Source organism: Eriocheir sinensis, chromosome 36, assembly GCF_024679095.1.
Source record: "Eriocheir sinensis breed Jianghai 21 chromosome 36, ASM2467909v1, whole genome shotgun sequence".
NCBI lineage: Eukaryota > Metazoa > Arthropoda > Malacostraca > Decapoda > Varunidae > Eriocheir > Eriocheir sinensis.
The window spans coordinates 9,032,850-9,045,610 of NC_066544.1; the positions used below are offsets into that span (position 1 = coordinate 9,032,850).

Sequence of the window (12,761 nt, forward strand, 5' to 3'; positions counted from 1 at the left end):
GTCCTGGACCCGACAAAGTATATCCTATACTGCTTAAAGAAACAAAGAGCGAAATAATCTCCTCCCTCACTACCGTATTCAATATGTCCTTGTGACAAGGCATCGTCCCTTCGGATTGGAAAAAGGCTAACGTGACACCGATTTTTAAGAAAGGAGACAAAAAAATACCAGGTAACTACCGACCCATTAGTCTAACTTCAATTGTAGGTAAGCTACTCAAGAGCATAATTAGAGACAAAATTGTGAGTTACCTCAAAAGCCACTCATTAATTGGGAATTCACAACATGGCTTCCGTAACAAAAGATCCTGCCTGTCAAACCTACTGACCTTTTATAACGATCTCTTCTCAGTTTATGACATAACCAAATCATTGGATGTAGTCTATCTTGATTTCCAGAAAACGCTCGATAAAGTCCCACATCATAAATTACTTTATAAATTAAAGCAAATAGGTATTGACGGTCAAGTAAACCAATGGATTGCGAATTGGTTGAGCAACAGACAACAAAGAGTTGTGATTGACGGATTTAACTCAGAGTGGGCGCCGGTCACTAGTGGCGTCCCTCAGGGCTCGGTTCTTGGCCCAGTGCTCTTCATTATTTACATCAACGATGTGGATGTTGGACTCAATAATTAGTAAATTTGCAGACGACACAAAGATTGGCAACTTGGTTCTCACTGACGAAGACAGGCAAAGGCTCCAAGAGGATCTGCACAAAATTTCAGCTTGGTCGGATAAATGGGAGATGCCCTTTAACGTAGACAAGTGCCAGGTCCTTCAAGTTGGAACAAAAAATAAGAAGTTCGATTACGAAATGCGCGGCGTTAAACTCACAAGCGTTCAATGTGTTAAGGACCTGGGGGTCAAAATCACGTCAAACCTCAAATTCTCAGATCAATGCATCGATGCAGCAAATAAAGCAAACAGAATGTTGGGTTTCATTAAAAGAAACTTTTTTATTCAAGAATAAAGATGTAATACTTCCGCTCTACAATAGTTTAGTCAGACCCCACTTGGAATATGCGGTACAGTTTTGGTCTCCCCACCATGCAAAGGACATTGCTAAATTAGAAGGTGTTCAGCGTCGTGCAACAAAAATGATCCCTTCCTTGCGCAACGAATCCTACGAAGAAAGGCTTTCCACCCTTAACATGTTCTCTTGAGAAACGTCATCTCCGAGGAAAACTGATCGAATGTTTTAAAATATTTAATGGTTTCATGAATGTAGACAGAACAAAATTGTTTATGATCGATGACACTTTGCGAACGAGGAACAACGGCATAAAACTCAAATGTAGACAAGTAAATTCAGACTGCACCAAATTTTTCTTCACCAACGTTGCAGTGCGAGAATGGAATAAGCTCCCACCATCAGTGGTCCAGTGCAACACGATTGACTCCTTTAAAAACAAGCTCGACCGTCACTTCCTTCAACTTAATATTAACTAGAGTAGAAAAGCAACGTTTTGGAGCCATCTGATTAATGTAGAATCACTTAGGTTTAAGGACAGACCACCTAGTCTGGACCATGGGGTCTGTGTGGTCTGATTTTCTATGTAATTCTATGTAAGTACCCTTCCTTCTTCATATCATCCATCAACCTCACCCAGTACTTGTCCCTCCCTCTCTATCCTTCCTTCTTCATATTATCCATCAACCTCACCCAGTACTTGTCCCTCCCTCTCTATCCTTCCTTCCTCATATTGTCCATCACCCCCACCAAGTACTTGTCCCTCCCTCTCTATCCTTCCTTCTTCATATTATCCATCGACCTCACCCAATACTTGTTCCTCCCTCTCTATCCTTCTTCATATTATACACCACCCTCCCCTAGTATGTGTCCCTCTCTCTCTATCCTTCCTTTCTCTTATTACCATTCCACTCCTGTCCCTTAAAAAATGTGTTCAAGTTCCCAAATCTGTCCCTGCAGCTGATAAGGTAAGCAAGAAAGAGCTGGTATAACAGTCAAGGAATAAATAATCAACTAGAGTCCTCTGCTACCATTTGATTGCTATTTCTCACTCCATAGCTGTGCACCCAATGCCCTTCCACCTGAAATTTTCCTTCTCCCGTCTGCAATTAACACAATTATGTATACATCCACCATCCTCTCACCCCCATCTTACATATCCACTTATCTCCATCAGTATCTAAGTTTCTTTTCATCTATTCCTATACATTCTTCTGTAGATTTGTGGATTTGTGTACCTATCTGGATGCGGTCTAGATATCCGTGTAGCTACCTCCATGGGCCGAGATCAATCTCCAACCGTCCCTCTCCACCCTCCCTCCTTCCCTCCATTAACTCAATTGCCTCCATTCCCACCTTTCAACCATCCTCACTGCCAAGCCTTCTTTACAGGGGAGACCCAACCAACACCACTCACCCTCTGCTCCATGCCTACATCCTCCTATGGACTTTGTAATATCTTTCTTTTAAAATCTTTCTGTTCCATTAAATGCATGAAAACTTTCTTCTTAACTTCACAATCAGCCAGCAGCCTACACTTTCTCCTTCTACATGAGATAAGCCCCAGGCCTTGATGTAGCAATACAAGTACAAGGCTCTGGTGAATGGGGCTGCCTAAACCTGCTATATCACTGCCATCTGATGCAAGAGTCTTGAAATTGTAGTGGGTTAGATAACTCTAATAAATAGGTGTCAGAGGAGACAAGAGAGGGTGTAGGAGAATGTTACTCAAGTTCTAGGGTATTTAATGGAAAAGATCAGAGGGTTAAAGCAACTCAACCTCTTTCCTCCTGTGCCTTTTACAGATGCTTAAATCCCTTCTAGCCAATAAGGCATTCTAAATAACATTTCTGTTTAGGCACATTCCAAAACTTCTTTTCATTTAATGTCCTGATTTTCCTTTATGGGATTGGATGGGCAAAGAGTCTTTCCCACTCTTAACGAGGCACATTCCAAAACTAAACTCATTATTCACCTTCAGTTGCACCATAGCAAGAACTTGAAATCTCCTCCGAGCTTAAGATGTCCACTGTCCAGGAATGCGAACCCTACAATGACAGTAGTGACAGAAAGTCCAGGAAAAGAGACCCTTCCCCTTGACAGCATCTTTGTGCTTGATAAGATAGAATTATCAAAGCACCAGAGCGCCCTGCTCACACCATCCACTCAGTAAAGCCAAAGGTCACCAGGGGAAGAACTCAACTGCACCAACCAACTTAGGGAAATAATTATAGTCGGCTCTATCTGTACTAAGCCAAGTGTCTCTCCCACAAGTACCAATGCAAATATGTAATGTGGCCCCCCATATCTAGGCCTTGGCTAAGGTGACAGGATTACAGAGGCAGCCTTTCCTGATAACACCTGATAGTGAGAGAAGTCACAAGACACAATACCTTGCCTGATAGGACCCAAAGGTGTAAGATCTCCCCTGCAAGCTTGTTAATGCCTTTGCCAACAGAATCCAGCCCTTTTTATCTTTAATTCTTTGTATCTTTGTGGTGGGGTTAAAGATTTTGATTTCTAGTATTTGCACTCTTCTAGTTCTACTTATTGCATGGAGGTTAATAATAATGGCTAATAAAGCATCCCTATCCCATTTTTACGAAACAATTTATCAAATAATATTAGATGTATGTTTGTAGAATCCTCACTTCATTTCACAATTCAAGTAACTATGCAACTTTCTAGAATCTGAGTTAAATTTTAAGTTTGACACATAGCTTTGTACAATAACTAAAGACTGCTGATGTGTTGACACATGTGGGGTTCCCTCCAAGCAGAACCCATTCTGGTAAGAAATCATGGTAAGGGTGCCAACTAGTCTGCATGTATGTGTGCTGTTAAGACTACACCTCTAACCCTGAAAAGCTCAGCTGTGTATAGACAAGCTGCAGATGTACAGCATTGTATATAATTATGTAAAAACTAATATTGTACAACTGTAAGCAATAAATAAATGTTCAAATATTCAAATGTTCATCCATAAAGTGAAGGAAGGCATACCTATTTCTCTCAACCTAATGAAGCAATATTAGAGGGCAGGTGTCCCCAATGCATTAGCATAAATATCATGACACTTTCACTTAAGTGATTCAAAATTCAAAGGTTTATGACCCAATTATCAGAATATAAAAGCTAAGCCAAACACAACTACATAATACAATAATGAAGTTCCATTCAGTCACACAGTTCTGTAGTTGAAAACATATTGTAAGGCTCTACCTATGTACCCTAACCCTGGGGAGGCACGACACTTTGTAGCCCCCAAAACATTGCCTCAGCCTGATGACTGAATCACACCCTTCACTGCATGTAACCGAACTAAGGAACCAAGGCCCATACTTATAAAGAAGTAAGGCATTTGACTTATGTCTCCTCTCAGAGGCGAGATCACTTATCTCATATGAAAATTAATAGGTAAGATTCCTTAAAATGCTGAAAGTATTGAATAGAAGTGCATCATATCCATAATAATAAGGTTTTGTAAAACTAAAGTGAGCGTTTGAATGTAAAATGATTTGATGAGGAAACCTGGCTGTTTGGCAACACCCGGCAATGTTTACATTTGAAGGTTGCTGCCTCAGACGAAGACCCAGGACCAACTTTAGCTACTTCCGCCGCGTCTCAGATTAACACCCAGAATATAGGACTCCACAGGGCCGGTTTGGGCTCTTAAGACGAGCCTGAGACGAAGTGTTAGCTTAATAAGTATGGGCCCAAGAAGCCATTCCGCAGAAAGAGCACTTAGAGAAAAGGAAAATAACAGAAAAGTGAAAACCCACTACCTTTCAGTTATGTAGCACTATTACTCCCTCTCTCTCTCTCTCTCTCTCTCTCCTGCATGCAATACCTAAAGCCAACAAGTCAATTGGAGAATACTTCAACATCTTAGGAAGTTAACCCATCAGAGCATTACAATGATTAGTGTGCCACTGTCCCCCCTCTCCCTTCTATTTATGGATAATAAGCACTAGTAGGAAAAAAAAAATAATAATAATAATAATAATATCACATGAGAACTAACCTCCCGGCCTCCCTTGTCTTGTTAAACTAAAAGTAAACAGTTCAATATTCAGCCACTGCCTATCTATAAGTACTTGATATTTGTTTATTTATATTATTATTACAACACTAAGCCTCAAATAATTATAAACAAGCAAGAGAAATGTGGCAATCGATTTACTACATACTCTTAAATTAAATCTCCATTGCCTCAAATAATGATCAGCAAGCAAGAACATAAAATGGTGAAAAAACAGATATCTTCAAGATCCACATGATAAAAAGCAGCATCAGTAGTCAATCAATATATCTTTTATAGGTACTTGAAATGCTCCTTATCTACACATCTACTAATGCTTGAAACAGAAGGACAGACAAGATAAATGTAATAAAGATGAAGGGTAAAAATAAATGGTGATAAAGCCAAAGGGAAGCAAATCTCAGCAATGTAAAGAAGAAGCAGAAGTAACCATTGCCATTAGTAATTGATATACTACCACCATTAGTAATTATCCATTAGGCCTGAAACTGAGGTAAAACAAGAGATGAATGTGGTAAACAAAAAACAACACAGAAGTCAATCCCTAAAAGCACTGAGGAAGAAGTCATGGGAAAAGTCTTGAAATCAGACCCAGAAAATAAGAACAAGTAAAGCTATTCATTGCCTTTTACAAATAATAGAAATACAACACCAATTAAAAAAAAAAAAAAAAAAAAAACATCCATTAGACCTGAAAAAAAAAAGATGATAGGAATGTGATAAAGACATGAAGAGTCAATAGAGAGGCGAAGGGAGAAAGTCTAAGAACCACGAAATAGAAACACGTAGAGTAGTAGCCATTCACTGCCTTTTATAAATACCAGACACAGCACCACTATTATCAAACCCCCACTAGACCTGAACATCAATAAAAAAAAAAGCAGATAAGCGTGATAGACACCGAGAATCCATATATGAGAGGTGAAGGGAGAAAGTCTTAGAACTACGAAGAAAGCAAGTTCATTAGGTGCGTGAGCCTGCTGCTTTACGGAAGAGATTTTATAAATACCACAAACACAAGCTATACAACGCCATTAATAAACCCCCAGTAGAGCTATAAGTGAAAAAAAGACTATATAAACGTGAGAGACCACAAATCAACATAGAAGGGAGAAAGTCGTAATCCAGAACTACGAAATAAAAACAGGGAAGGGTAGCAGCCAACATCCATTTTTAAACCTTTATAAATACTAGAAATATAACGCCAATGGTAAACCTCAATTATATCTTAAACAAATAAAAAATAAAAAAAAGATATGAGCGTGTTAAAGAACCATAAATAAGCGTTGTGAAGGAAACCGTCTTTTTTTTCAGAACTACCAACGGAGAACTATAGCAACCATTAACGTTTATAAATACCAACTTACAAAACACCATTAATAAACTGTTAAAACCGATATAAAAAGACAGATGAGCGCGTTAAAGAACCATAAAACAGCAAAGAAGTGAAGGGAACCGTCTTTTTTTCAGAACTACCAACGGAGAACTATAGCAACCATTAACGTTTATAAATACCAACTAACAAAACACCATTAATAAACCGCTAATTGACCTAAAACCGATATAAAAAGGCAAGATGAGCGCGTTAAAGAACCATAAAACAGCAAAGAAGTGAAGGGAACCGTCTTTTTTTCAGAACTACCAACGGAGAACTATAGCAACCATTAACGTTTATAAATACCAACTAACAAAACACCATTAATAAACCGCTAATAGACCTAAAACCGATATAAAAAGGCAAGATGAGCGCGTTAAAGAACCATAAAACAGCAAAGAAGTGAAGGGAACCGTCTTTTTTTCAGAACTACCAACGGAGAATTATAGCAACCATTAACATTTATAAATACCAACTAACAAAACACCATTAATAAACCGCTAATAGACCTAAAACCGATATAAAAAGGCAAGATGAGCGCGTTAAAGAACCGTAAATCAGCAAATAGGTGCAGGGAACCGTTTTTTCATCAGAACTACCAACAGGGAACTACTAGCAGACATTACTATATATATGCTACAAACATAACACCATTAATAAACATCTGACATAATCAATAAATAGGCCACGAAAAACAAACAAAAATCGACATAAAGGTGCATGCCACAACCCCTTCAGCAGAACAACATTATTAAGAACAGGGTTGCGTAATGGACACCGGCTCAGCTGATCCCCGGGTCGGCCTTTCTGTCTCCCCCGCCGCCCCAACGACCGGACTTTCCCGCCCCGCACGTGCCCCCGGGTCCCCGTTACCTGCTGGGCGTGGAGGAGCCTGGAGGCCGCTGTTCGGAAGAGCGCCATGGTTATAAATGGGGAGGAGTGACTGAGATCTTCCCTGCCCTGCCTCTGCGCTCGACACGACGTCACTGAGAATGAGAAGGAGCCCGCCTTTAAATTTACCTCTCTAAAGATTAACGTTTTTTTTTATCTCGTCTTGGTTACTTGTTAGGTGTTGTTTGATTTATTCTCTGTTTGTTTTATGTATGCGTGTTTAGTTTGAGTGTTGTTGTTGGTTAAGGTATTGATTTGGTGGGTTTATACTCCCTATAACTACATGCCATATACCCCTTTTGTACAGTAAATAGGAGTATTATAAATAATTTTCGTATTTTTTGTCTCATTTATTTATGATTATTTTACGTTTTCTGGCTTTTAATAACTGGGTTTATCTAAAGACAAGTACAGCAACACGACGTCGCAAATTTGGTCAATCATCAGCTTGCTTCTAAGTTTGATTTCTCTGATCTTGTAGCACTTAATGTATGACAAAAACATCTTAAATGCAAAAATGCCTGGCAAGTATTGAGTGAGTCATTTACAGTAGCTTCAGGTGGTTACACAAAAGTCAGTTAAACGTAGCCTACACCTCCATCACCGCCAGAGATTGAGGTCATGGCATCACATTACCTAAATACGTACCCTTTCAACCCTGGCCATGCACGTATAATTAGAGGCTATATTCGGAAATCAAAAGCTTTCTGTGATGTTTTTGCTTCAGGCTGTACCCAGGGCCAACCATTGTATCTTTTTAATTTCATGGTGCTACCTACACATGTATTAATGGTTGTATAATCACACTCTGTCCTGCCTGGGGGTTGGGATGGCATGTTCCTCCCTTCTCCCTTGTTGTTTACCTGCAACAATAAACTATCAATCAATCAATCTTACGTGTCTTGGAGTAGTGTTACCTTAATATATATAAAGTGTGCCCGTAAGTTTTAGTTTGGTCAGCCTTTAAACTGACCCGTAGTCTGTGCCCACATCGAGGGAGAAAAGGAGGAGGATAGCAGTGGTAGAAATAGTAGTAGTAGTTGTAGGACTCAGTTACATAGTTCCTCTATTTCAATAGTTAGATGGTCTTGGTACCGTTCGGTGAGTACGGTTCGGAAATATGCTAAAGGGTAACCCTGCCAATTGGAGTATTAATTCATGGGTCCGTATTTTCAAACGCTTCCATATCTCTCACACCAGCTATTTCCTAAGGCTAAAAAGGAGATCAGTCTGGCTCTCATGACTCGTATTTTAGGTTCACGGTACAGAGGAAGAGTCACACTACCACCAGGGTCATGAAACTATCCCTGGAAATGCCGACAACTCCTACAAAAGCCTTGTCGCGCCACACCCAGGCCTACGACGGTGACCTCTTCTGGGCTTTCTATGGGTGACGCTGGCAGAGGGAATGGAAGAAGAGGGCTAGGCAAAGGGTTTCAGACACGCCAGGATCCTCGTCGACGGACCGACTCGGTCGGCTAGATTTCGATCGCCGATAGAGTCGGTCTGTCGGCATCCTGCTACGGGCCGCCAATTATTAATAGGCTTAGCCCGTGCTCCCCCGCGCAGGGAGGGACCATTTTTAAACTCTTAACGGGCCGTTTTAGGACAAGGGCCCGTTTCCCCTAGTGATATTAAGGGATAAATCTTTGAGGAGGAGGAGAGGCAAAGGGTTAATTATCGAAAATACCTTTAATGCTCACAACAACATTTGCTATTTTTAGAAGCCTGATAGGCTTATCATTCTTAAGTAACATTTACCTTGAATTTACCTTGAAGCGCTTCTGCCTCAAGAGAGCGTTACACCCTCAGGCCACGGCGTTGCCGCCGCCCCTTACCCTGCTGCATGTATTCCAGCTGGGAAGTGATGGAGTTAGAAGTTGCTGGTCGTGCTGCAGAATATCCTGGGACAAGGTTTTCCATTATCAGTTATCGGTTATCGGAAATAAGGTTTTCTAGCTGTTATCGTGCCCAGCTAGGATTGTTACACCCGCCCTCGTTGTTCGGCTCCCCGCTACGAGGCGCCTCTGGCAAAGGTGACCCACGGGATTCGGGTCTAATAATCGGGTCCCGCCCAACCCTAAAGTCCACCCGATCTACGGCTGGGCAGGAACCGTCATTTTTTTCGGATCTGGCGCTTCCGGTTCCGAAAGCTCTCGGAACTGTGGGAACCGCGGTTCCCACACTCTCAAATCTCATGCCCTCAACACCCTCTGATCACGTCCGCGGGAGCCTTGCGCGCGGAGGCTGCGGGAACCGCCCGAACGCCGTGAATAAGCGAAAGGTTCCGTGGCCTTGAAACAGGGTCCAGCTTCTCTGTAGGCTTGCCCGGCCTTGCCTCCCTCCCTCCCCCGGCGGGCCGGCGCCCGTGAGCGGGTCCGGGGTCTGTCGTCTGCCGCCTCCAGCCTCGCCCGCTTCCACCCGGATAGCACTATTTTTCACCATACTCAGCGAGCTGCCTTTTCCACTCTTCCATTACTCTTGACTTATGCTCCCTATTTTCCCATTCAAGTGTTGACTTATTTTATAATATATAAGAACAAATGCAAACCACTAAGTGATTTTTTGTTTTACTAAATTGAAAAACGTATTGGAAAAAATAAGGAAGCATTTCCTGCCCGATCTTTGACAAGATCGCCGACCACGCAGATGGCTGCCCGAAAAATAAGCAGAGCGCTTATTTTTCGTGCTCCTTGCCGACTCACCGTCCAACAGTCGTGGTGCACGGATTTCCCCAACGACGGCCAGACTATACTTTGGGCCAGACGATGTGCTACGAATATGACCCCGAATGCTACCGGAATGGCAGTCGAGGAGCTGTCACGTTCAAGATCGTATATGTGTGAATTTGGAAAGCCCTTTCACAAGAGCGGATTCTGCCACTCCGGCATGTCGGCAGCCCCATGCCCTACTCTGTCCTGCCTGGGGGTTGGGATGGCATGTTCCTCCCTTCTCCCTTGTTGTTTACCTGCAACAATAAACTATCAATCAATCAATCGAGCGGATTCTGCCGCTCCTGCATGTCAGCATTCCCATGCCCTTTCACACGAACGGTTTTCTTCTCTTGAGGAAAACACAAACCGTATCCGTATTTCAATCTCAACAGCAGCAGTGTCATGATAATTTTAATAAGCCATTATTTTTAAATTTAAATGCAGATGTTTTGTTGTACAGATACACAGTGAATTAATGTAATATATACCATTTCAACAATAATTACATTAGTGAAAGTTCATAAGATGATAATATAGTGCCAACGCAGATCCCATTTACACAATGCAGATTACAAAGTGGTCGCGTGTCCTTCAGACACAGATCCTGACATCGCATGCGGCAAACGCCCGATAAGCAGACGGGATGTGTGAATACACACATCCATAACCAGCCACCAGGCATCTGCATCTGCCGCTGGGTTCTGCTGGGTGTCCGGCAGGAGGTGCGGCAGCTGCATAATCCCACACCACAACAAACCAATGAGAGAGGTCAACCATTATTGCACTTCCCGCACGGCGCCGCCGGGCGCCGCAATAACAGTCAGCTGTTGCGGGCGGCGCGCGCGGCGCGGCAGCTTCGCGACGCCCGGATATGAGACAAGTCTCACTGTCCGGCCACGCCGCGTATCATCCCCCCTCCCCCCCCTTGAAACTATGTTTGACGTGGATTTATTTATTCAATGTGTTCAAGAGAGGCCAACACTTTGGGAGAAGAGTTCCAAGGAATATTCAGGCAAAAACAGGAAAGAAAAATCATGGACAGAAATTGGAGAAATCATGTCCGAGAACTAGCTTGATTTGGAGTCACGAGAGAGAGATGAAAGGTACGTTTTTTCTTCTTTTTATTTACTATGATTAGTAACATAGTAATCCTTCTGCCTCAAGAGCACAAACAATCTGAAGCTTGGACAACATTACTATTCACAATGACTGATGGGGGTAAACTGCTCGCCGTGTGCGGCTTTGCCGGACAGTGTGACATGGTACTGGTCATGCGGCGCGGCCGCGTGCGGCGTCGCCGCACAGTGTGACACCGACTTAAAGCTAAACCGTCTGGCACGTGCCTCTCTTAACCCTGCAGAGAATCACCTGTCCTGAAGACCACCCATCAACCCGGACTCTAGAGCAGGGAGTCCCAACCATTATTTACCCATTACCCCATTTTTCACACCTACCTTCACTCATTACCCCTCACGTTAAGCTACACCACATCCCACATAACACCGAGCCACACAAAATCCGACCAGTCACACCAAACATCACACCCACCCTTGCCTTACACCACATCACACCCAGCCACACCACACTACCTATCACACCCAGCCACACCACAACCAACACCACACTACACAGCCTCACTGCGCTACATTAAACGCAATCACATTATACTGCGCTGTGTTGCACCATACCGTACATGTGTCATCTCTATATGTAGCGTACTAATACACAACTACACAACACCACTTTGCACAGAAGGATACCGGTAGTGTTCTGTTGCATCAAATTTTCATTTAAGAATGATTCTGGGCCATTTATCAATTTTTGTCCTTTGTAATGCCGCGCATTTTGTATTAATAATGTTACTGATCAAATCGACACAGCATTAATTTTTTTAACTATTTCAGAAGATAAAGAAGCCACAAAGTGATCAAACTTACCTTGCCCATCCAAGTTGAACACACAACCTCACCATCACTATTTTTTATACCACTGGCACTGACTGCTATTGGGGCGCCGCACAGTACCAGACAGCTCAAGGGTAAAAAGAAAAGAAACAACAGAAAAGCTTACTAGACGCTACTCAAAATAAAATAGAAAAAGGATGGGTAGCCAAAAGAGAGGTCGATTTCGATCTTATTCTTACAATTAAGGGTTAACTATCTTCGTCTTCCAATCAGGCAAGTGAGGTAATAATTATTGAACTGTTTGCTCGTTTTCTCTCCTCCTTCGTGTGCCTGTCATGATATGCTGTTAATTAATGAAGTCTCCATGGGTCGTTCTTCCTGTTTGCCGAGAGAGAGAGAGAGAGAGAGAGAGAGAGAGAGAGAGAGAGAGAGAGAGAGAGTTGAATAACCCGTTCCTGGGAGATATCTAGGTGAAGGCCGTTTGGGGTCCTCTATTCGTTTCAATTCACTCGTTCCATTCCTCTTCTGTAGGCCTATATAGTATACTTTCCTTCTCTTTCTCTTTTTCCTTTCCTGTCTCCCCTTCATTCTCCCTCTATCACCCCTATCCCTCTATCTATATCCGCATTTTAATCCTTACCCCATCCATCTTCTTTGTTTGCTTTACTGCATATCCTTATTTGTCTTATTTCTTCTGTTCTCCCTCGTAGTTTTATTTTCTGCTTACTCTTGTTTTCTCATCTTCTCACTGACTCTTTCTTCTCGTCCTCCTTTTGACTGATTGATTGATTGATAGTTTATTGTTGCAGGTAAACAACAAGGGAGAAGGGAGGAACATGCCATCCCAACCCCCAGGCAGGACA

At 42.3% G+C, this 12,761-nt stretch overlaps 1 protein-coding gene across 2 annotated transcripts in view; it reads right to left on the minus strand.

Moving 5' to 3' along the window:
• LOC127007736 (probable citrate synthase 1, mitochondrial) overlaps window positions 1-7,429 on the minus strand; it is a 20,079-nt gene extending 12,650 nt beyond the window's left edge. Inside the window, exon 1 of one of the 2 annotated variants that reach the window (XM_050878992.1) lies at window positions 7,263-7,429. In XM_050878992.1, coding sequence (XP_050734949.1) covers window positions 7,263-7,310 — 48 coding nt within the window. In that variant the 5' untranslated portion in view covers window positions 7,311-7,429. Of the gene's footprint in view, window positions 1-2,947; window positions 2,978-7,262 lie in introns of those variants that run through there. The other variant, XM_050878993.1, reaches the window with a different exon arrangement.
• Window positions 7,430-12,761: the final 5,332 nt, after the last annotated feature.